Raw genomic sequence first — 26,491 nt, 5'->3', positions numbered from 1 at the left:
AAAATATATATATATATTTATAATTTGTTTGGTTGGTGTTATAAATGTTTATAAAGTTGTATAATCGAACAGTTCGTGTATGAGACTTGGTAATCAAATATTAAGAATGAAGTGATTTAAAAGAAAAATAAAGAAGTCTTAGCTTAACAAAATATAAATTTCTTATATGATAAGGATTTAAGCATTATGATGAGGTGGTGGAGAGTAGAGAGCTGAAAATGGATCAAACAAATAAATACAGCCTTAGTTTTTTTTTTTTTTTTTGAGTTACCGAATCTGAGTAATGTTTTGTATTTTTTCTTGTTTAATTTATGTTCTTTTTTAAAATATCTTTTTAAAATAGCAAAACATTTGAATTTTGTCTTAAAAAAAAGAGCGTTACATATATTTAAAAACAAATTTTCTTTAAGAAAATTTCGTTAAAAGTATCTTAAAAAACAAGAAAACCTACAACAAAGGCTGTTATTTTATTTGTCTCTTTCAACTCTGGCTCTGTGTGGTTGTGTTCTTTTTTAGAGTTTTTGTGTTGTAATGAATAAATATAACTAAATTAGTTTAAAAATAAGACAAGTCAATCTATTATAAATGTGTACAAAATTTTTAAATGTCTAAAAAAGAGGTCTTACTTTTTGTTCTTCCTTTTTATGTCTTTTTTTTTGGGGGGGTGTGTGTAACTGATCATCCAAATTTTTTCTGGATATTTTAAATAATTTTAGAGTACATTACATTTGATACTATATGTGTGTGTTTTTTTTTTAAATAATTGTATAATAAAAAACGAAAAAATTCTCAAAAAAAAACAAAAATGATCACTGAAACATAGATCAAAACTTAAAGAATAGATTCACTTTGGACGATGGCGCTGTAGTTTTGTCGCCTTCTTTCGCTGTAGTGATTTGTTCTACGCTGTTCTTCTGTTTAAGTGCATACTCATTGTAATGATTGACAATCTCAGCAAATTGCTCATCCTCAATGTTGACTGGCTCTATAGAGGAGACCGAGCGGAATCTAAAAGAAAAAAAGAAAAAACATATAAAATAAAAATAAATGTTTAACAACATTCCAGCTTTTTAGCCAAGTATGAGAGGGAAAGACACTCATGATTGTTTCCAGAATTTAATGAGCATTTTTTTGCCATAAAGCAAGAACATGTTTAAAATTCTGTTAGTATCTACTATTTGTAGTGGTGACGAGGGAACCTCTAAAATTATTCGAGGTTAGTGAGTATTTATCTCTCAACCAGAATGAGGTAAATAGAACAGTTTCCTGGCAGCAGGACCTATGGGTTGCCAACTTAGACAAAACCACTTAATATTCTGATTATTTATTACTTAACTCCTAAACCAAGCCCTCTTTAGTCCAAGAAAATACTGCTTTGTGCTAAGCAAGAAGTTTAAAAGAAGGGAAATTTGCGAAGAATCGCTCAAGGTCTAAGAGTTTGAAGAAAACTTCTTCGTTCGGCCATCATAGATTCTCTACCGTTTATTTCAGTTAGTGATATCAGGTCAGAGATCCAGACCATACTTTTGTCGATGTTGGACTCACGACAAATTGAAACGCACACCTATTGGTGCACACCTATATTGGGCTGCGAGTGATGCCAATATGTATGACCCGCGGCCATCCAGGTACAAACGTCTTCAGTTCATGTGACCAGCCAATTCTACTTGACTTACAACCTGATGCAAACCCAAACCAAGTTGCAGTTTCCAGATTTAGATATCTAAATCTAAATCTAAACACTGATAGACCATGAATTAAAAGAGCCTAATTGCCGCGTATCGTTTATACATATTTTAATGTAATTTTCTTTTACAAATTAGGATCGATTTAAACATCTCGTTCATTAATTTCAAAAAACAGCGTTCAATTAAGGAATACATTGTTCACAATAGAGATTTCGAAAATTATACCCGTTCACGAACGGACAGTGAGATCGGTTCATATAAACGGTGATTTTTTAAGAGCTATAGAAAAGTTTTACATAGATTTCAGAAACACGCATGAAATCTTTATTTGAATCGATAGTACGGTCCTTATAAGGTTTGAAAATTATTTCATGCAAATATGTATTCATTTTTTATTAAGAATCTTTTCAAATAATAATATTAAATACTTTTTGATTGTATTCAAGTATAATGCGTAGTTAATTTTTGCGATCATAGTCTTTCCAGTCATTATTATAATATTATTGTATTTTGTATATTAAATATAAGAAGTAGTTCATTGTAATTTGTTTAAATTGGCCACTGCGCGGCTTCAATGTTGCCTTACAATGCGTCAATTGAAGCGGGCTGTATAGACATGAGCTTTAACATAGTCCCACAAAAAATAGTCCAAAGGCTTTAAATCGCACGGTCTAGGCGGCCAATTGACCGCTTCCGAACGTGAAATAAAATGTTCACCGAACTTGCCTCTCAATAAGACCCGTGTTACTAAAAAAAAAAATTGGATATCATCTCACGATAGCGCTCACCATTCATAGTTACGTTACGATTGCCATCATCTGTTAAGAAGTACGGTCCAATAATGCCACCAGCCCATAAACCGCACAAAACTTTGGTGCATTGGTAGCTCTTGCAATGCTTCTGGCTGATCTTTACTCCCAAATCGACAGTTCTGCTTATTTACGCACCCATCGAGCCAAAAATGAGCTTCGTCCCTCAATGGAAGAAGCGCGCTATGAAGTTACTTAACAGAGCACGCATTTTGATAATGAAATTTAATAATTTGCAAGCGTTGTTCGTTTGTAAGACGATTCGTGGTTGAATTATAGACCAAACTGAAGATATTTGACAGTGAAACAAAACACGAAACGTGCGGGAGCTGCTTACACCAGTGTTGCCAAAAAGATAATAGCTACAAAATCACCCTTTACAAGTCACAGTTTCAGCAAAATCGTCCAATAAATTCGCTTCTTATGGGATTAAGCTTAAATTGGGAGGATCGGATCGGTCTATATGGCAGCGATGGTCGGATGAGGGGAAGCTTAAAACAGCTTGCTTTTTCACATTTAAGGGAAAAAGGATAATAAATGCAGGTTTTATGGGCTTCGGACCCTGAACCGGCACATCGGTCTATATGGCAGCTATATTTAAATGTAGTACGATCTGAGCCATATTTAGGTCGGATGTCTGGAGGCTTAAAACAACCCACTGTTTCAAATTTTAGTAATAAATAAAGGTTTTGAGGGCATCAGAACCTTTATCGGTATATCGGTCTATATGACAACTATATCTAAATATAGTTCGATCTGAACCATATTTGAGTCGGATGTCGGGTGGCTTAAAATAGCTCTCTTTTTAAATTTCAGCGAAATCGGGTAATAAATGCAACTTTTATGGGCCTTAGACCCTACACCAGCACATCGGTCTATATGGCAGCTATATCAAAATATAATCCGATCTGAACCATGTTTGGATCAAATGTCGGGAGGCTTAAAACAACTCAATCTTTCAAATTACAGGGAAATCGGATAAAAACATAAAGTCTGATCTGAACCTTATTTGGGCCGGATGTCGGGAGGCTTTAAACAACTCAACTTCAAATAAATGCAGCTTTTATGGGTTTCAGACCCTTTTTCGGCATATCGGTCTATATAGCAGCTATATCTAAATGTGGCACGATTTGGCCCGTTCAAAAACTTTACCTGCATGCATCAAAAAGATGTATCTGTGCCAAATTTCAGCTCAATATCCCAATTTCTGAAGACTGTAGAGTGATTACAACAAACGAACGGACAGACACACGGACATCGTTAAATCGTCTTACAATTTTACGACGACGATCAATTCCCGGGAATTGAAATTTTGATGTGTTGCAAACGGAATGATAAAATGAATATACTTCCTATCCTATGGTGGTGGGTATAAAAAAATATAAAAACTAGAAAAAGCGTGTTAGTATGAAAGGAAAAAATCTTAATGAGCTCATCGCGTTTCTGATTCTTGGAATTGTACTGATCAAAAAAGTCCACTTGACCATACACCTACGGTAAAAATGGTAGAGGGTATACAAATTAAAAAAAAATAAATAAATAAAACAAGTAAAAGCGTGCTAAATTCGGCCGGGCCGAATCTTATATACCCTCCACCATGGATCGTATTTGTCAAGTTCTTTGCCCAGTATCTCTGTATAGGCACACAAAGCATAACGGATAAAATTTGCCATGCTATTAAAGCTATATCAGTTTATGGACGGATTTAGGCCATACTTGATTTGGATGTTGAAAACAAAACACACTGTTTCAAATTTCAGCGAAATCGGATAATAAATGCGCCTTTTATGGGGTTTAAACCCAATGTCGGCAGATCAGTCTATATGGTAGCTAATTCGAAATATGATCCGATGTTGGGAGGCCTAAAACACCTCACTGTTTCCAATTTTAGCGCAATCGGTTATTTAATACAGCAGTTATGGGCTTAAGACCTTTAATCGGCATATCGGTCTATATGGCAGCTAAATATATTTAAATATGGTCCGATCTACACCATATTTGGTCAGGTGACTGGAGGCCCAAAGCTGCTCACTGTTTCAAATTTTAGCGAAATCGGATGAGATATTTATGTGCTTACGACCCTCAATCGGCTGATCGGTCTATATGGCAGCTATATCCAATCATGGTCCGATTTGGCCCCTTCACAAACTTAACCTGCGTGATTACAACATACGGACGGACAGGCACACAGACATCGTTTAAGCCTAGTACTGACTTCATTCACAGCAAAAATGCCTTTTAAATTATTGAGAAATCCGACGGACTCTTTTTCTTTGCCGGAACACAAACAAAAGTCAAACAACAACACACAATAAAGACAACTGTAATGATAGGGCCCATTTCGTGAGCTTTTAACTGCATTTGCAATTAAAATTGTGCAAACTTTATCCTGATGCAGCGACATCTCGCTACTACTTTGCTCATAGAACTCAGTACCACTTGTATGGAATGTGTTCGTATTACCTTCATCACCATGTTTTTGTAGTGAGTTTTGACAGTTGTTCGTGTAAAAAGTCGAAGTCAGCAGTAGGCTTTAATTGGAAATGGATAATTCGATGTGTTGCAAACGGGATGACTAAATGAATATACTCCCTCCTATCCTATGGAGGTGGGTATAAAAATAAAAAAATATAAAAAAAATGCCAAATTATAAATTTAAAAATATATATGTAACATGCTTTAACGTCTGCTTTAATTGAAAAATTAATTTGAAAAAAGCTAAAAAGCTTAAAAAGCTTTCCATTGGCTTTCAAAGGTAGTGTTGCCACATTCGCTGTCTATTTGTGCTTATACCGGTATGTATGAATTTGAAATATCAAGTTGATTGTACAGAAACATTTTCAGTTATCAGTAGAGTCCAGATTTTTATGCAAAGTCGAAATTTCGTCATATTTTACATAAAGAGGTTATTACTCAATGAAGCATCATCAAAAGGTAATACAGAAAAACACCCTAGACATTCGCTTTCGCTCTCTTTTTTTAATACTCACTTCTCTGCCTTGTACTTCTCCTGAATGGCTTGTTGCGCCAAGCTGACTGCCGAATTGTGACTTTTGCACAGACATAAGAAAACCTCGCGCAAATCTTCCAAACGGTATGTGGTTATTTCTTCTAATTCAGCCGACCACACTGGCAAGTCACATAGGTAACGTGCCAAGGCCAGCGAAGCTGCAGATATCATGGAAGGATAGAAACGCAGGTAGGGATCAGCTTCCAACAGGGATAATTCCGAAATATACTAAACACACAATTATAAAAAATTATTAAAAGCTTTTAACTAAAACTTTGCGTTTACTTACCAAGGTCAGGAATTTAACTTTATCCGGAATATCGGTAAGCACAGCATAGGTGTTGATAAATACAAAAGCTGTGGGAGTGCAAAGGTCAAACGATAAGATCTTCAAAATAATCTGTTCCATGCGCAAAACCTGAGCCTTGCTATAGGTGTCATCGGTGATAAAGACAAATTCAGCAACATCTGGTGGGTAGATTTCTTCATATTTTCTGTAAAAACAAAAAAAAAAAAAATAATGTTTAAATATCTAAAAACTATTTCATTGCGATTTTTCAAAAAGCTTATTTCGCTCTGACTCAGATTGTTGACAACAAAAACTCTTTTTATTGAACAAACTATCAAGGAGTCATCCAGATGATTGATTCAATCGTTGTAGGTGCAATGGGCAAAGCAATCTGTTACTAAACAAAGAGGTAAGAAAAAAAAAACTACATTCTCAAACTCCCTCCTCTTCGATGTGGGAGAAGACAAATCAAAGATGCACATAGAATCAAAAGAATAGCCAATCTATGACAAGAAGCTATTCATTGCGAATAGTTGAACAAAAATGCATGGGAAAATTCTTCTTGTTGTCTTTCTTTCTCATAGATGGGAGGGAGATAGAAAAGAAAAGTTTATTTCTCGTAAATTTCGCATAAGTAAGAAAGACATCAACAGTATTGTATAGTAAAATGGATTAAATTGGATTGAAAACCATTTTTGTGTTTTAGTTAAACTGAAAGAAGGATAAAGGAGGATTGATTGTCATGGCTGCTACTGCTCTGGGCTACTAAAGTGACTTAGGACACAAATCCAGACAATATCAACTGCTGGTGAGAAGACATTTCTATGGGTTACGGTTGACTAAAGATTTGTAGAATACAAAATGGGAAGTCAGACAAGGAAGTACGAGTGCTATAAAGAAAATGTTTGAACTCATGACGCATGAACTATGAGGCAAATGGAAAACTTAGGCGTTGCACAGTGGGATGGGAAAAAAAATTGTGTAAATAAGTCTACCATTTTTGAACGGATAAAGATATCACCACGAAACTCCACAGGGTTATAGCTGAGCTGTGAACTGGTTAGTTCATGTGCAAAATTTCAGAGCCCTAAATGGTCCAGGAGCCCACTGGTGGACCTTTAAAGTTGGCCACCTCGGTCCTACAAATTTTTGTTCGGGCTGCCAAAAGCGCATTTATGGTCCGATTTTTGAATAACTTTTGACAGAAGAGACGGAATTTTTAAAATAATACAGCAAAATTATTGTATATGTTGTAAGCTATCTTAATCTGTACAGATAGATTAAAAATTGGTTCACAAAGGTCTTTGCAAATTGCAAAATACGAGGTCAGCCTCGGTAAACAATAAGTTTGTAAGTCTAATATCTTCACAACATTAAGAGACATTTGGCACAAAAATTTATGTGTTTTATAGGGCTTTCCAACAAGAAAAGACCTTTTGGAAACCGGCCCACAAGTGAACATTTACCAGCGCAAACAAAAACTAGTAGTCGGAGTGCCCACGAATAGGGCCCTGAAATTTTGCATATCGTCGTTTGACCTCAATACATTTCAAATTTCATAAAGGCATGTCAATTCATTAAAAAATGACAGAATAATGTTCACATCGTTTAAGTCTTCCGAATACGTGATTTGGCAAGAATGTATTGGAATATAGCCGAGATGTCCACATTGGGTAGACATTTTTGCCCATATTTTAAAATATTTCATGTAGTTTAGGTTAGGTTAGGTTTAAGTGGCAGTCTGCCACTGATCGCTTTAAAAAGCCCAGTAACTTGTGAATGTTTACATCCGCTAAATCAGGCAGGTTCTCAAAGAAATGAGAACCTAAAGTGGAACTCCTTCTAACTGCTAGTGCGGGACACACACACAGAAGGTGTTCTACAGTCTCTTCTTCCTCGATGTCCCTACAGCTTCTGCAAAAGTCGTTGCTGGCAACCTTCAGTCTGTCAGCATGTTTTCCGATTAGGCAGTGACCTGTCATGACGGACACAATCTGTTCTAGCCAATGACAGCAAAGCAGTAGACCTCTTCAAGTCTAGATGAGGCCACATACAATAGTTTTGGAATGCTCACAGCCCTCCCTTTCTGGCCATCTATCATTCGTTGCCCTTCGGGCCTGGTCCTGAAAACTAAGCTTACATGTCGCTCGAGGCATACCCACAGATTCCAGTGTCCCTGGAGTGTGCAAGATAGTTCCTAGTCTCTGTGGCCCGGCACCCAGAACAGGTGAATTTTGAACGGTTCAGCCATCTCGTTGAGAGATCTGCGACAGATCTGCCACAGGACTTGCTTTACAACACCATGTCCAAGCTGATATCAAAATATAAAATTTTGGCCAGATTATTTAAGTAAAACACAAAATGAGCCCAAAATGTAAAAACCTTTGAAAATCAAAATTCAAATCGAGTTATTATAAAACCGAAACCAATAAAGACATCGTTCTATTTTTTTTTATTTTTTTGTCGACGATTATCTCCCTAAAAAAATTTATACTTACATTTTGGCCACATTTCTTGATGAAAATACCCAAACTCCTCATACGAAGAAAAGATGTTTGCAAAATTGACATTTTTTAGTAAAATGGCCGTAGAGACCTCAATCCTTGGATGGCGCCAAAAATTGTTTGCACGTAATTAGGGACAACTTAGGGTAATACAAATATTTTATCAAAGTGGGAGTTTCAGCTTTGCGTTTTGAGAACTCGAAGGGGTTTTACAGTTTTTTCGTAAAAAAAAACCCCAATATTGTACTCCTTATAGCTACTACTAGAGTCAACATAATTAACAAATAACAAATTGCATTTAAAACACATCTATATAAGTCCTCTTTCCGGTACAACAAACCAAATTGAAAGTGTTAGGTCAAATTAGCATATATCGCGACAAAAATATAGTTATCCACTTTTTAAATTAGTTACAAAATGTCAAATCAGTTGAGAAATGCCTCCACAAGCAACAAAATAAGGGATCAGGCTCTGGGAAAATTAAAAAAAAAATATATATTGTTAGTCGCACATGCTTTTTATGGGGGTTTTGAGCACTCATCAGCAAAAAATTCTGGAAGTCGGACTTTAAATGCGCTTTTGGCAGCCCAAAAAAAATTTGCAGCGCCGTTCACCTCGGCCCATCAATGGGCCCCTGAAATTTTGCACATCAACTGGTTACCACAGTAGCTATAACCATCTAAAACTTCGTGATGATATCTTAATCCGTTCCAAAATGGCAGATTTATTTTTAATTATTTTTTTCTCATCCCACTGCGCGTTGGTACACCATTTGGAAAGTTCATTTATAGCTTGCTTAGTGCCCCTGTTCCTGAGTGGAATGTTCATGGGCAAAATTTGCATTTAAGTGACGAATTACCATCCAAATTTGTCAATGGAGGAAACTATCCTCTATCTCTTTGAAAGGGCACGAAAAGTACTTTTTCTCGAGGATACTCAAAGTGTTTTTCTCTTTGGAAAGGGAACTAATAGTACCCTACTTTTTGGAAAGGGAACTAATAGTACCCTTCTTTTTGGAAAGTGAGCTAATAGTACACTTCTTTTGGGAAGCGTACTAAAATTACCCTTTCCCCATGGGGAGTATACCAAAAATAACCGCTTTCCTTGGAAAGTGTGAACTACACTTTCCCTATGGAAAGCGTAGTAAAACTATCCCACCTATTTGGAAATGACTGTAAAACTACTCTATTTGGAAAGTTTTGTAAAACTACCTTATTTGGAATGGGTTGTAAAACTATCCTATTTGGAAAGGGTTGTAAAACTACCCTATTTGGAAAGAATAGTTATTGTTATTGTTGCAGGGTAGGTACTAAACGTACACTTTGTCAAAGGAAAAAGTACTAAACCTAGCCTTTGTCAAAGAAAAGGTACTAAATCTAAAATTTTTCAATGGAAAAGGTACTAAAAAAGCCTTTGTTAAAAGAATAGGTACTAAAAACCCTTTGTCAAAGGAATAGATACTTAAACTACACTTTGTCAGAGGAAAAGCTACTAAAATTACCCTTTGTCAAAGGAAAAGGTACTAAAACTACCCTTTGTCAAAGGAAAAGGTACTAAAATTACCCTTTGTCAAAGTTTAAGGTACTAACTTCTCTTTGTCAAAGGAAAAGGTACTAAAACTACCCTTTGTCAAAGGAAAAGGTACTAAAAATACCCTTTGTAAAAGGAAGGAAGGACCTATCCTTTGTCAAAGGATAAGGTACTAAAACTACCCTTTGTCAAAGGAAAAGGTACTAAAAATACCCTATACCCTGTAAAATGAAGAAAGGCCTAATACCATGGCAGCCAGTTGTACGTGCCGGTTTGATCCAATGGAGACCTTCCGTTACCGTTACAACAACAACAACAACTAAAACTAACATTTGTCAAAAGAAAAGGTACTAACACTAACCTTTGTCACAAGGGGGTGTACCAAAACTATCCTTTATCAAAGAAAATTATACTAAAACTATAGGAAAGGGTACTAAAACAATCGTCTGCCAAAGGGAAGGGTACTAAACTACCCTTTGTCAAAGGAAAAGGTACCAAAGCTACCCTTTGTCTAAGGAAAGGGTACTACAACTACCCTTTGTCAAAGGAAAGGGTACTAAAACTACCCCAGGGTCAAAGGAGAGGATACTAAAAGTACCCTTTGTCAAAGTGAAGGGTACTAAAACGACCCGTTGTCAAAGGAAAAATTACTAAAACTACACTTTATCAATGTCCTGTAGTTTGCACACTTAAAGAAATATCCCCATACATGAGCCATTCTTTTGAAGGAGATTGCAACACTATCAAACAAGGAAATCGGACCACAAATGTGTCTTTCACAACCCAAACAAATTTTGTTGGAATCAATTGACATTGAGGAATTTGTTTTGGTTCAAATGAGAAATAAAATATATAAAACTTTAAAATTGAACTAGAATTTTTAAGATTTTTTAGTAACCTGTTGATATTTTTGCTATATTTGAAATAATAAACGACATTTGAAGGAGGAAATAGCTCAACACCAATGGTGACAAACATTTTCAAGTCAACCACAACAAATCGATGTACCTTTTTTCCCATTTGAGAAGCAAAACAAAAACAAGCTCTGAAAGAAGACGTTTCAAAGTGTAACGCTGGCAAGATATCAAATAGAAGATGATGTATACCAGTTTCTAGTTGCAGCAAACTGCTGATGGTGCTCTCAAGGATGATGACAATAACAACTGCACAGTGTGTAGTACAAACACTACATCTATTCACTATAATCAAGGAGTTTTGGTTTAGGGAAAAGCATTGGTTGTCTTGTTAGCAATAGCAAGGAAGAAAGAAAGACATTAATTTTGTTTATACAGCGGGAAACATTTCGATATAAACCAGCAGCAGAGTGGCTCCCTTTTTCAAAATAAATAAAACAAACCCTATAATGTATATTCCGATGAGTAATGGAAATTAGTATTTTTTAAAACAATGGTAGCAGGAAACAACGAACATTGCGATAGAGAGAAAAAGCAAACATAAAAATCTGTACAACGCTCCCTCTTAGTTTTGTTAGGATCATTTATTTAAATCTTGTAACAGAAGACGTAATCTTTTAAAATAGTTAACACTTACGATGCAATGTACATAGCTGCCGTTCCCACCAATTGCAGTTTATTCCGTACCACCGACATGTGGCTAAGGAAACGATCAATATAGGATACTGATATATACAAGGTTTCAGTATCTAAATTGTATTCCTCGGAAACTTCCACAAGCCAATCAACTAAGATGGTGCGCATTGAGTAGTTAATATCAGTTTGGCGGCGCATGTAATGGGGTTTTGGTCGATGTTTTTTCTAAAAAAAAAAAAGAGAAAAAGAGTTATGTTATAAAATATTTAGAAAGAATCTTTAGATTGTTTATTGTTATTAACAAAATTTTATTAGCTCCATAGGACTAGATTAGTACACTCCCAGTACATCATTCCGTTTGTAACACCTCGAAATATTCGTCTAAGACCCCATACGTTCTGATTCGAAATAGCCAGGTCCATCCGTCCGTGTCTAAATCACGATAGCGGTCGAACGCGTCAAGCAAGCCGTTTGAAATTTTGTACAGATACTTAATATTGATGTAGGTCGTTGGGGATTGCAAATGGTCCATATCGGTTCAGTTTTAGATATAGCTCCCATATGAACCGATCTCCCGATTTGATTTCTTGAGTCCCCTGTTAGCCACAATTTTTGTCAGATTTGGCTGAAATTTTGCACGTGATGTTCTGTTATGACTTCCAATAGCTCCCGATTCCCGATTCGACATCTTTAGCCCCTGAAAGCCGCAATTTTCGTCCGATTTCGTTAAAATGTTGCACATTCGTTCTGTTATGACTTCCAACAACTGTGCCAAGTTCGGTCCAAAAAACCATAAGATTATGGTCTTTAACAAAACTTAATTTTTTTTATAAAATTTTAGCAGGTAGTGGGTTCCCAAGATTCGGTCCGCTTTTACTTGTAATTATCATAATTTAATAATACAAATGAGCAATTGTAACAGCAGCTTGAGCTCATTATAAAATCATCGAGACTCTACTAATGTTTAAAGAAACCACACAACTGCATAAGAATCACCAAATAAAAGCAATTAAATGTTGAGCAAAAGAAACATAAACATCAATATTATACGTTGAAGCAACAATAGCTTCGTTGCCATGGGAATGATCTTCAGAGATTGAGACAATTAGGTTTTAGGTGAGAACGTAAAAAAAAAACAAAAATACGAGAAAAGGCCAATGTTGTTTGCTTGTTGGCAAATGTTAAAAAAGACCTCCCCCCCTCCATTCACAATTGACAAACACAGTTGGCTTGGCTCAATAAACATCAAATATGAGATACCGAACCAGGGTTGGGGATTACAAAAGTCAGATTCCTATTTGTTCAACACATGCACAAATAACAACACAAACGAATCCAAAAAATCTTCTCAAAAAATTTGGATATGGACACCATTATTTATTTACAATACATATGTACACAAATATGCCCACACACACACACAAACATCCATAGAGAGATTGACATGGATAATGACGATGATATGCTCGTTAGATAGCAAACACAAACTGCAAATGAACTGAGATGAGATCCATATGCATGGATAAGATTGTGACGCTGCAGACAGACACTCACATCAATATATGAGCCTGCCTTTGAAGACAAAGAGAAACGGTTTTGCTTTTAATGAGAATAGATTTAAATTAAAGCGTTCATATTTTTTAAACAAACGGTATGAATGAATGAAGCTGTTAGCCAAACAGCCAGTCCAGCACAGCCATCCCAAAAGTCAGTCAGTCTGTCAGTCAGTCAACCAGTCTTTATAAATTTCACTTAGACAACACAAAAGATGAAAAAGGGGGTGGTGTTATGTTAATAAATTTTTCAAATAAACATTTTGAAGAAATGTATGGTTTTCTTTGTTGTTGTTGTTGTTGTTAAGGGGCACCATCATCGTTTCAGTTATTCGTTCGCTTCTTTGCATGTCATTATATTTGTGCGAGTCCTACTTTCAGTAAGAAGGGGAAGTATTGAGCGTTTGATTGGTTACCCGATTAACGTGTGGCTTATTTTTTTTTTCTCAACTTTGTTTTTTGGTTTTCTAATGGATTAACCGAAAAGAGCTGTAGAGTGAACCTGAGCATGCCTACAATTATTTTAACACTTTTGTTAGAAAATCGTGTTCAGATTGATTAAATCAATATTGTAATGGGTTTTCGATAATGACGAGTATCAATTGATTTGCTTACTACTGGTTAATATTTTCAATGTCCCCATTATATAGCACACAGTGTTTCAAAAAATAAAAAAGAATAATAAAATATATTAAAAAGAAAATAATCAAAAATATAAATAAGAAAATAATAAAAAATACCATACTTGCCACAGTTATTGGATATCATAACAAAATACTACGTGCAAACTTTCATTCCAATCGGATAAGAATTGCGCTCTCTAGAGGCTCAAGAAGTCAAGACCCAAGATCGGTTTATATGGCAGCTATATCAGGTTATGGACCGATTAGGACCATACTTTGCACAGTTGTTGAAAGTGATATCAAAACACTATGTGCAGTTATTGGATATCATAACAAAATACTACGTGCAAAATTTCAGTCAAATCGGACGAGAATTGCGCAGTCTAGAGGCTCAAGAAGTCAAGACACAAGATCGGTTAATATGGCAGCTATATCAGGTTATGGACCGATTAGGGCCATACTTGCCACAGTTTTTGGATATCATAACAAAACACGTCGTGCAAAATTTCATTCCAATCGGATAAGAATTGCACACTCTAGAGGCTCAAGAAGTCAAGACCCAAGATCGGTTCATATAGCAGCTATATCAAAACATGGACCGATATGGCCCATTTACAATACCAACCGACCTACACTAATAAGAAGTATTTGTGCAAAATTTCCGGCGGCTATCTTTACTCCTTCGGAAGTTACCGTGCTTTCGACAGACAGACGGACGGACATGGCTAGATCGACATAAAATGTCACGACGATCAAGAATATATATACTTTATGGGGTCTCAGACGAATATTTCGAGTAGTTACAAACAGAATGACGAAATTAGTATACCCCCCATCCTAAGGTGGAGGGTATAAGAAATAAATGAATAATAACAAAATAAATAAATCAAAAACTAAAAAGTTAAATAAATAAATTTAAAAAATAATTATTAAAAAGATTTAAAAACATATAAATTGGTCTCCAACTTTTTTTAAATTAACTCTAGGAAAAATGAATTCATTTTAAACAACATGTCAGATTTATGTAACGAGTTTTGTAACATATTTTGATAACACAAAAAGTTTTAAACACTGTTTACCGTACAATATTTATATATACAGTACGCTCTTAAATTACCACCCCATATAACATTAAATATTTACTTTAAATGGCCATTTAATAGCATGTTTACACATCGCCATCAATTCCTTTAAATGACCACTTAAAAAAAAATATTATGGTTTCTTTATGAATGCAAAGCATTAGAAACGACTACAATTTTTGGGTGGTAATTTTTTGTTTGGATACATGGACCGCCTTTTTTGGACGACATTCAACAAACGTTTAGCTCTATGGTACATTAAAAAAATGTCCAGCAAAAAGACAAAGGAAAACATACATGTAATGAAGAAGAAGCGTGAAAAAATTCATAAAAATTCGAAACACACTTGAAACATGAGCTGATTATTGAACGTGACTATTATCACCAGATAAAGACAAAATATGATAACTCACCTCTCTTTTGCTGGAGGGTTATTTAAAATTCACAACTTGTAATGTTGCTAAGGAAAAATACGTTTCAAAAAACTTTAATTCGGCTGAAAATCAAAAGCCCCAAAAAAAAATTGTTCGTACCGTATGGACTATGGGGCATAGACTTTCAAGTTTACCTCTTTATTTTCTTGGTTACAAAATATCAACAAAGTTCTTTTTTTCAGTGCTCCTGACCAAAACTCAAATTCATCAGTATTTTGAGATTTGGTTTTTAAGGATTCGCCTGAGAGGACAGACATTGCTAATGGTAATTTTATTTCACTGAAATCTTATGCTGTCAAGGTTCTAAGGTGTTGTTAAAACCTAATTAACTTAAAATAATCCTAATGGTCTTTAGTAAGCTCTTGCTTTATTATAATACTTTTTTTAAGCGATTGGCCATAATACCCACTAGCAGGATATTTGCAACATACAAAATAGGTTTAATTTCATACCCTCCACCACTGTTTGCAATACATCGAAATATACGTTTCCGACTCTATAAAGTATTTATTTTCTTGATCTCGTCGTAGCAATCCAAGCCGATCTAGCCATGTCCGTCTGTCTGTCATTTAAAATCACGCTTCCGTCTTTAAAAGTAGAGATATTGAGCTGAAGCTTAGCTCAGATTTTTTTTTTGCCCATGAGCAGGTTAAGTTCGAAGATGGGCTATATCGGACTATATGTTGATAAAGCCTCCATGCAGACCGATCTGCCGATTTAAGGTGTTAGGCCCTTTAAGAAACCACAATTATTGTCTGATTTCGCCGAAATTTGGTCCTCTCGACATCCTTGATCAATGCGGCACAGATCGGACCAGATTTAGATATAGCTGCCATATAGACCAATCTCAGATTTAACGTCTTGGGTCCATAAAAGGTGCATTTATTGTCCAAATCCGAGGAAGTTTGGTACAGCGAGTTGTGTTAGGCCACTCGACATCCCTGTTTAAGGTTTTAGGTCCATAAAAGGTGAATTTTTTAGCCGATTTCGAAATTTGGCACAATCATTTCTGTTAGGCCCTTCGAGATTCGTACCGAGTATGGACAAGATCGGGTTATATTTGGATAAGCTTTTGGGACAATAAAAGCACGTTCATTACTCGATGAAATTTGACACAGTGGGCTGTGTTAGGCTCTTTGATTTTCTTCAATCTGGTTCAATATGGTTCAGATCGGTCTTTATTTCCATATTTTAACTTTATTTAAGTTCTTTGGACCATAAAAGGTGCATTTTTCATCGTATTATGACGTATTATGCCGAAGTGGGTATCCAAAGTTCAGCCCGGCTACTTCTATTGGGTTGCCCAAAGAGTAATTGCGGATTTTTTAAAAGAAAGTAAATGCATTTTTAATAAAACTTAGAATGAACTTTAATCAAATATACTTTTTTTACACTTTTTTCTAAAGCAAGCTAAAAGCCACAGCTGATAACTGACAGAAGAAAGAATGCGATTACAGAGTCACAAGCTGTGAAAAAATTTGTCAACGCCGACTATATGAAAAATCCGCAATTACTTTTTGGACAACCCAATACTTTTATATAAAAATTGTTGCTTCGATTTTTTTTTCTTTTTTCCCAATTACTTAAGGATTTCTAACATTTTCCTAATTTATTTACTCATTAAGAGTGATTCTATAGAATTACTTGTTGCCCCAGTCGGCCTTTGTGCTAAATGTCAAATATCAACATTGCTTCACATTATGACCACAATTAACACAAGAAAAGTCGACTTCCGTTTTCTCAAGTTTCAATTTGCCCAAAAATGTTCACATGTGTCCCACGACCGCTTTGCACTGATGCAGCACATATCAACGTTATTCGTAATATTCGTCTCTTTTGTAGAGAGCATTGTTTGTGTGAAAATATTCATATTTAGTATGCAGCACCATAGTCGTAAAGAGAAACACACAAAAAACACAAACATGTATGGCAAGAACATTCAACTATGATATTTCGTTTGCCATAATAAAGGGTGATTTTTTTTTTTGCTATTATCTGTTTGGCAACACTGTTTTAAACAGCTCACGTGTTTTGTTTCACTGGCGGACATCTTCAGTTTGGTCGATAATTTGAGAAATGAATGAAGTCTTACAAACGGACAACGCTTGCAAATTACCTAATTTTATTATGACAATGCATGGTCTGTCAAGAAAATTCATTGCACGTTCGAGACCGGTCAATTGGCCGCCTAGACCGTGCGATTTAACGCCTTAAGACTATGTTTTGTGGGGCTATGTTAAAGCTCATGCCTTGACAGAAAATCCCATTGGAAGACAAAATTGTAGCATATATCAGTGAGAGTGCCCAAAATTGGACTAAGCGGATGGACCATTTATTTTGTTGTTGTTGTTGTAGCAGTGTGTGGTACATTGAGGCGGCAGCCCTTGCCGATGAAGGAATTCATCGGGTCAATCCGGTACATACAACCGACTGCCATGGGATTGACCATTTATTTTTAACTTTCCTATAGCTCTTAAAAAATCACACTTTCTCATAGCTTTTTCCCACATACATACATACTTGTATAGATAAGGTTGAGCTGGTAATAAAGGAAAACACATAAATAACATTAAAATTATTTTCTAATACATTGTGATTTATGTAAAAAAAAAAAAAAAAATAAAGAAGGACCAAAATTATGTTTTCCATATGTTATGAAAATTAAATATTTGTTGTTTTTTTTATAAAATCTCAGATTCGCTACACCCAAATGTATTTTAAGGGTCGGGCGGCCCCAGACACTTGTCCCAATTTAATAATTACATTCATACTCTTCTCCCACCGGAGATCACCGTAGCGCAGAGGTTAGCATGTCTGCCTATGACGTTGAACGCCTGGGTTAGAATCCTGGCGGGTTTTCCTCTTCTAATGCTGGCAACGTTGGTGACGTAGTATGCCATGTTAAACTTCTCTCCAAAGCCGTGTCGCATTGCGGCACGCCGTTCGGACTCGGCTATAGAAAGGAGGCCCCTTATTATTGATCTTGAACTTGAATTGGACTGCACCCATTGATATGTGAGAAGTTTGTCCCTGTTCCTTAGTGGAATGTTCATGCGCAAAATTTGTATTTGCATTTACTCTTCCGCCATAGACTTTTCATTTGAGCACCCAATTGCTCTCCCCCAATGTTTCAGACAAACGCGTCTTTTGGTAACCCAAAGATTGTAAATAAAATTTCACTTAAATCGGTGTACCCGTCTGCAAGATCTGGCGTTTTTGAATATAAAGCGTGCCATTATTACCTAATCTGAGTGATGACTTAATTTGAACTCAGAAAGTCAACTGAATCGTATGGCATTTTGCCACGCATACTTATACATATAGAATAATATATCGGAACAATATTGTGCATAATACTAAGCGAGAATTGTAGATAATACAGTTCCAGAATTGTGGAAAATGCAGCAACAGAGTCGCGGGTGTGTGTGTGTTCCGATATAGCAAGCAGGGCTCGCACTTTAGGTTTTCATCTCTTGGCGGATTGGTATTTTTCGAAATGGTCGAAACAATGGTTCGTTTAACGGTGGATACTAGAAGGACTTATACCTTCTGTGGTTCCTATCATTAATTTAACTTATATCTAATTTACTATAATCTATTATACCCTACAGCACTACTGTGGTACAGGGAGTTATAACTTAGTGCATTTGTTTGTAACACCCAGAAGGAAGAGAGATAGACCCATTGATAAGTATACCGATCGACTAAGAATCACTTTCTGATTCGATTTTGCTATGTCCGTCTGTCTGTCTGTCCATGTTAATTTGTGTACAAACTACAGGTCGCAGTTTTCATTTGATCATCTTCAAATTTGGTACAGGCATGTTTTTCGGCTTAGAAATTAAAAACAAATCGGTTCAGATTTAGATATAGCTCCCATATATATGTTCGTTCCATTTGCAGTAATAATGCAATAAAATGGTCGTTTGTTAACCGATTCTCTCGAAATTTGGCAGGAAGGATTTTTTTATGACTCTCGATATTACTGCAATCATAGAAAAAAATTTGCTGAAAATAGCAAATATTGTCTGCTAAATATTGGTAGTTAATTTTGCTGTCATTGTAGCAGTAGTTCTGATTACAGCAGTAGTACTGCAATTTCAGAGCAGCAGGCTTACTGCTGAAAAGTCTGTTGTTTGCTGAAAATGACTGCCGCTTAATTATGAAGGGGATGCTAGAAGAAAAAAATAAAATAATAATGTAAATGTGTGTCTCAGTGGATGTTTATAATCACCACTGAATGAATACTTTCCATAATCGTAATTGCTTTAAATTTAGATACCAAAGGCCATGCCAGTCTTGTACACATTAGTAGAGCAATAACAAAAAATGCGAGCGAGCTCAGCCACATTTCAGAATGTACAGCAATGGATGAATCTGGCAGCTTATTTACAGTAATATTACATAAAAAAACACCACTTCCAACAAAATTAAAAAAAAAAATTCCTAAAGTAATCAAAACAAGTACCAGGCAAACATTAAAAATAGCATACATTTGTTCAGCAGACTTGTGTATTCAAAACAGCAGATTTTGCTGGCTGATTTAGCTCATCGAAATGTTTGCTAATACAGCAGCCCTAAATTTGTTTATATTCCCATTTTCAGCAGACAAAAACTCCTGTTTAAGCAAAAATTTTTGCTGTTTTGAATAAAAAATTTGGTTGAGTGTAATGAATTTCATGGAAATCGTTTCAGATCTAGCTATAGCTCTCATTTATATATATCGCACGATTTTCACGCGATTTTTCGATTTCTATGGTCACAACAAGCACATTTATTGAACAATTTTCCCAAAACTTTGTCCAACGCTTTCTTCGACGATTTTCACAATATCTATAAAGTTTGCTCGAAATCGGTTCAGATTTAGATATAGCTCCCATAAATATTTTCGTCAGATTTTGACTAATATTGCAATATAGTGCTCATTTGTTAACCGATTCTCTCAAAATTTGGCAGGAAGGATTTTCTTAAGTCTTTTTTTAGTACTACTGAATATCATTGAAACCGGTTCAGATTTATATATAGTCATGTCATAAATGTATTTCGCCCGATTTTCAATTCTAGTGTCACTGCAAGCGCATTATTGACCAAAATTGTGTACAACTCTTTTCACGATGCCTACCACAATATGTAGGAAGTACGGTCAAACTCGGTTCAAATTTAGATGTAGCTCCCATATACATGTTTGTCAGATTTTGGTTAATTTGCCATAATGTTGTCATTTTTCAACCGTATTTATTACAGTTTGAACAAATTTGCTCGAAATTTAGATACGGGTTGCTTAATAACCCATCTGAAAACATCCGCCGAGGTCCATCAAAATGCATTTTGTGTTGAAGTGTGTGCTGATGGATCTCTGTATGTTTTTGCAGAGCGAAGATAAACTTGAAAGATGTTTATTCAGGACATCAGGATATGAATGCATATACAAGGGTGGATAGAATCAAATACTGATTATTTAAATATATATATATATATATATATATATATATATATATATATATATATTTTTTTTTTTTTTTTTTTTTTTAAATAATCAGTATTTGATTCTATCCACCCTTGTATATGCATTCATATCCTGATGTCCTGAATAAACATCTTTCAAGTTTATCTTCGCTCTGCAAAAACATACAGAGATCCATCAGCACACACTTCAACACAAAATGCATTCAATTTATTTTGGCAAATGAAAAACCTAAACGCCAGAGAAGCAGAACAACAAAAAATACTACAAGAATTGTTGGTTAAGAGGTCGGTTAGTTGTCTATCATTCCAGAGTAGCATTGTTGGAAAAAGGAGACTAGAGAAATCTACCGAATAGTTTATTCTGGCAATTTATGATTTTTTCTTTTACATTTCAATGTTGCAAAATTCTTTCATCGACATTAAGCGGCAGTACCTTAACAGCATGTGTGATGAAAATTGAGAATGGAATTTTTTTAAGTGAAAGGTTTAGATACATTTTATTTTTCTTTTGTCAATAAAGTTCAACTCAATTGTTTTTGCTTTCGTCCCTGGCACAGAGTGCTTATTTGAAAAATGCAGTTTTATAAATGGTTTTTGAAGAATATTTGATTACACAATGAGAATAGAGTGCTAGGAAGAAAATAAAATGAATTTCCGCAACAATTCAAATAATTAAGTTTTGCTAAATGGCTTAAAAATATGCATACAAAGAAGAACCTAACATGGAAGTGAGTGAGTCAGCCAGTTTTCCATACTCATTTTAGTCGAAAGCTTCTTTTACACCATCAGACATGTCATATGAGCTGTCACTTTCTGTATTCATAATATTTGTCTTATGTACGTCACATACGAATGGAGCGCGCTCTAGTCGGCATGTATTCTCATATGTATTGTCCTTTTTAATATGGACACAAGTGTATTTATGTATGTATATTCGATGAAATAAAAGCTCGATTTTATCGAAAAAGTTGCATGTCTATTCCAATATCCATTTGTCATATTAAATTTAATTAAGCGAGCTGAATCTGGAAATTAACAGGGTAGTCAACGAATATAGCCGGAATTTGTAGCTGGAACACTTGGAGCAATGTAACTTAGGCACCGGTTTCCACAAGCTGTGGTCTACAGTTAAGTCACTCTCGAACCCCGTTACACGGGATGACAGGACCTCAGTCACTTTTGGCGAAGTAACCGTGACTGATCCGAAGAGATGCGCTAGGTTGTTCAACCGTCAATTTATTGTGCTTCCCGAGAGTGACAGAGCAAGGAGGGGAGCCATTCGCTGTATCTGTGGTCTCCAGCCATCACAATTTACCGTGGGCAAAGTTACGAATGTCATCCGTGGCGCCAAATCATCCAAGACGTTGGAATCTTTACAGTTATGCTGAAGAATCTGGATTTACTTGGAGTTGAATACCTTGAGTACTGTCCTCAACCTGTCTTTGAACACTCTTATAGTTGCCGATGTCTGAAAAAATGGACAGAGTGATCCCGCTACTGAAGCCTGGAAGGGACCCGAGTTTGGGGGAGTCGTACAGACCGATCTCCCTTCTCTCACCAGTAGCAAAGGCGCTTGAGGCATTACTCTTCCCGAGCCTCTTAGAAGACTTTCCATTCGGCGAAAATCAACATTGATTTCGAAGACTGCATAGCACAACAACTGCTTTGCATGCCATCACCGCACACATTTCCCGTGGCTTCAATCAGCTCAGGCCTTGCGATAGGACGGTCCTCACGGCACTGGACCTATCAAAGGCATTCGCCACGGTCAGCCATGCCAAACTATTTGAGGACATTGCCAACACGTCCCCCCAGCCAGGCCTGGAACGCTGGGTCGCGACTTATCTGTGTGGTCGCCAGTCATTTGTGGAATTTAGTGATAAGAAGTCGAAGCACCGTTGAGTGAAACAAGGAGTTCTCCAAGGTGGGGTGATATCTCCGGCACTGTTTAACCTCTACATATCCTCCAGACGGCATAGAGATCGTACGATCATGGCATCAGGCCTCCACCCATTGTTGACATCTGCGATAGGTTGATCGTCTACCTCAACGAACTTGCCTCATATGTCGCTGCAAGTCTTCAGCCACATTGTTCACTACAAATACGCCTGAGGTGTATGCCGAGCTGACTGTGATGGTCGATGGAGAAGTGATTCCGACCATCAAGTGTCTCAAAATAATTGGCGTCACATTTGACAGCTCTTACACATTCTCCCAACATTCCACAGCAATTTCCGATAAAGTCAAAAGTATATGTAGCTTCCATATTGAATTCTTGAGCCCTTACAAGGCACAATTTTTGTTCGATTTATATATTATATAGCTCGCATATAAACCGATCTCCCGATTTTATTTCTTGAGCCCCTGGAAGCCGCCATTTTTGTCCGATTTAGCTACCATTTTTCATGCAGTGTTCTTTTATGATTTCCACATACTGTGTCAAGTATGGCCAAAATTGGTCTATAACCTGATATAGCTCCCATGTAAACCGGTCTCTCGATCATCCTTGTTCGGTTTCTAGAAGCTTTAATTTTTGCTGGTTTGACATAAGTTTGGTATGTATAATAAAATAATGCCCTACAATTTTTTGTATACATTTTTAGCAGAATCCATGGTGGTGGGTTGCCAAGATTCGGCTCGGCCGAATTTTTGCACGCTTTCACTTGTTTTCTTTAGGAAAAATTTAATTTAAATTTACATTTAATTTAAATGTATATTTAAGAATTATAATAAATGTGAAATTTAATAATTTTAAATAATGTTACTGATATTTGTTGTTTAGAATTTTGAGGATGCCAGGGCCCAAAGATAATTTAGTGCTATAAAAACAGCACTTTCTAGTTTCGCCTAAATTTTTATAATTTTTTGTCTGCTCTTCTAACACTTAGTTCACATCAACATTGAACTTTTGAGACCATTTATTAAAGCCTTAGCCGAAAAGAAACTGGTGTCCAGCATTTTGAGGCTTCAAAAAATTGACATCTTCGTTTCCTCAAACAAATATCATACATAGAGTTTTTGTCACAGACTTCTGCAAACAATAAACTGTTTCCTAGAATACCAATATGCATCATACGCATATCCTTCATATGATTCATAGGGGCGGCATATAAAATACTGAAAATTTTGGATTACTCTCTATGATTTACATTTGATATGCGGTTTCTAACGATTTTGTCAAAAAAAATGAAACTTTTGTTACTTTTGAGGTTTTCTCACTTAACAACCAAAAAAAAAAAAAATAAATAAATAAACAACAACTGCCCATAACCATAACCATCACCATAGTCGTTTGTAGTTACGGTAAGTTAACATGGCAATCAAGCATTCTTTCAGCCCCAAAGTCAATAGGACGAACAGGTAAACACACCGACCGGCGTGTACAGAGCATAGAAGAGACGAGACCTTTTTGAGCTGGAACATATTATAGAGAAATACAAGCCGGCCACTTAAAAAAATCTCTGAAAAAAAATTTAAAAAAAAAAAAAAAAAAAAAAAAAATAAACTTATCCAAATCTTGCAGCATGTCAACAACAAAACAAACGTAACAAAAACATAGGTACTTAAATATGGATATGGACATGGCCTAAAAAGACCTAAGGCCAAACAAAAGCTTACATACAAACAAAAAAAAAGGCAAAACAGACAACAGAAAAAAAACCTTTCAACCCCATAATCGTTTAAAACAATTTCCAAAATTACATCTCAAATAGCGAAAAACAAAAGAAGTAGAACAAAGCAAACAAAGGATTTTGAAGCAACGCAGCTTTAAGGTAATGTGTCAATGTGGAAAGATTTTTTTTTTTTAAATGAAGTTGTCATATGAAAATTGATTTTATTTTTTGTTTTCGTTGATTATCAGTACTTCTCTTCATATATATTTTTAAAGTCTACCAAGATGGCCAACTTTATGACCCAGACTGATTTAAATGAGGCCTCCAAATTGCAAAAGCGCCAGCAATTCGAAGAGGAACGCAAAAAACGCATCTTCAATGCCAAGCAAAGGACTTTTGGGGTAGGAAAAACTGTTGACAGTCAAAGTCGAAATCTCCTCTTATTTGTACTTTACCACTTTCTTCAGCTTGATATTGATACCCTGGAGCGCCAAATTGCCGAGCGCAATAAAATTCGCCAAACGGAAGCGGAACAGCATCGGCGTTATGAACACCAAACGGATATGATGCAAAAGGTTATTCATGCCAAGGAATTGGAATTGGCAAAACGTAGGCGCGCAGTAGAAAATGATCTCAACTATTATCGCTGCCGTTTTCAAAACAAACAACAAAGTCGTGAATTCGATCTTAATGACCCCGAAAGTATTAAGAAGTCAAAACCTGCACGCATTGCGGATGATGACATCAACTTGGGCATATCCAGTGCCCAGATATTTATAGGTGAGGATTTGGGGCATAGTGAACGCCAACGGCGACAACGTGAACAGCAAAGAGCCTGGTTGGATCAACAGATTAAAGAAAGGAAACAGGCCGAAAATGCTCGCTTGCAGGCAGATCGTGTCATCTATGAATCCATAAATGCGCGTGATCAACGCCTTGAAGATATGGCCAATTCGGAACGTAAGGTACGCCATCAAGTTCTAGACTCCATACAACAGTTTAATTGTGAATTGGCCCGTCGCAAGCGTGAGGAACGTTTGCGCAAACAAAAAGAGAAGGTCGAAGATGATATGGCCGAAATCTACAATATGCTGTCCAGTGATATGCTCACAGAAAATCCCAATGTGGCCCAGTCGCGTACAAATCCCAATAAGAAGATTGCCTTCATGTATCGTGGCATGTCACCTCAAGAGTTGGCGAATTTCCGCCAAGCCCAACATCAACAAATGTTGGATCGCAAGAAACAGGAAACCGAAAAACAGTTAATGGATAAACAATGGGAACAATATGCCTTGAATATGGATCGCGAGTTACATCTAAAGGATCGAGAAATGGAACGCAAGCGTCAACGTGAATATGAGAAATTATTAGAGGAGAATGACAAATTGGCGCAGGAGCAGAAAATGCAAAAGGATCATGACAAGGTGTTGCATGTGAATCGAGTAACGCCAGAGTTCTTTGATAAATTCAATACCACAACACGTTAGAATGGGAAACGAGAGTCCAAGAGGGGGAGAGAGAAAATAATTAGAATGCATAAGGGGCTCAAATTTGGGCAAATAAAATTTAATATTTTTAATATATCTCTTATTTGGTCTCATATTTACCATAAGATTGCCCATATAATAAATAAACAATTAAAGTATGTAAATTTTTATGTATGTGAAAATATATTATAATATAAAAATTCGCAATAGAGCGCCACCTATATGTGAAATTTAAAATTATAATACAGAAAACCTTATACAAAAAATCCTAATACAGAAGTGGAAAAATCCTATATGTAAAAATCAATTTGTGTTTGTTTGTATGTTTGTGTGTTCCTTATAGACTTAAAAACAGCTGAACCGATTTTCTTGAAATTTTCACAGATGGTGCATAATGACCCCGTGGTGAAAATAGGATACTACATTTTTTGATATCTGAAGGGGCGGACCCTCCCTCTTACCCTAATTTTCATAAACGCCAGATCTCAGAGATGGGTGGTGCGATTTAAGCGAAATTTTGTGTGCTCTCATATAGTACCCAACAAATAAAAATTTGGTATCCAAATTTCCGATGGGGTACCTAGGGGGGCTGCCCCACCCTAAAACCTACCAAACATATATTTAGACCAATCACGACAATATGGGACTCAAATGAAAGGTATTTAGGATAAGAAAACATATCTGATATCCAATTGTCGGACCAAGGGCTAGGGGGACCACCCCAAGCCCCAAAACACCCCTAAATCGGACATATTTACCGACCATGGCAATATGGGATTCAAATGAAAGGTATTTGAGAGTAGAATACGAATCTAATATCCAAATGTGGGACCACGTTCCACCCCTTCCCCA

General features: G+C 36.1%; 2 protein-coding genes across 4 annotated transcripts in view; one reads left to right on the top strand and one right to left on the bottom strand.

Moving 5' to 3' along the window:
- Window positions 1-722: 722 nt before the first annotated feature.
- Window positions 723-26,491, bottom strand: part of LOC106090308 (G2/mitotic-specific cyclin-A) — a 66,011-nt gene continuing 40,242 nt past the window's right edge. For both annotated transcript variants that reach the window (XM_013256465.2, XM_013256466.2), the window contains exons 5-8: window positions 11,382-11,605; window positions 5,797-6,001; window positions 5,488-5,735; window positions 723-1,008 (exon numbers count right to left, since the gene is read on the bottom strand). In XM_013256465.2, the coding sequence (XP_013111919.2) occupies window positions 825-1,008; window positions 5,488-5,735; window positions 5,797-6,001; window positions 11,382-11,605 (861 nt within the window). In that variant the 3' untranslated portion in view covers window positions 723-824. The remainder of the gene's footprint in view (window positions 1,009-5,487; window positions 5,736-5,796; window positions 6,002-11,381; window positions 11,606-26,491) is intronic.
- Window positions 23,919-25,673, top strand: LOC106090306 (RIB43A-like with coiled-coils protein 2). Of its 2 annotated transcripts, none has more exons than XM_013256461.2 (3): window positions 23,919-24,311; window positions 24,428-24,553; window positions 24,620-25,673. In XM_013256461.2, exons 2-3 carry the CDS (start codon window positions 24,437-24,439, stop codon window positions 25,637-25,639), a joined length of 1,137 nt encoding a protein of 378 aa, XP_013111915.2. In that variant the 5' UTR covers window positions 23,919-24,311; window positions 24,428-24,436; the 3' UTR covers window positions 25,640-25,673. The 2 variants fall into 2 exon arrangements, with proteins under 2 accessions (XP_013111915.2, XP_059216505.1); XM_059360522.1 differs by having other exon boundaries at window positions 24,401-24,553.

The sequence above is a fragment of the Stomoxys calcitrans genome, chromosome 1 (genome assembly GCF_963082655.1).
Source record: "Stomoxys calcitrans chromosome 1, idStoCalc2.1, whole genome shotgun sequence".
Lineage (NCBI taxonomy): Eukaryota > Metazoa > Arthropoda > Insecta > Diptera > Muscidae > Stomoxys > Stomoxys calcitrans.
This window is presented reverse-complemented; position numbering and strand designations above follow the sequence as displayed.

Coding starts and splice junctions, on each gene's coding strand:
- LOC106090306 (XM_013256461.2), top strand. CDS start 24,437: ATGGCCAACTTTATGACCCAGACTGATTTAAATGAGGCCTCCAAATTG. Junction 24,554..24,619: donor CCAAGCAAAGGACTTTTGGG/GTAGGAAAAACT, acceptor CACTTTCTTCAG/CTTGATATTGATACCCTGGA.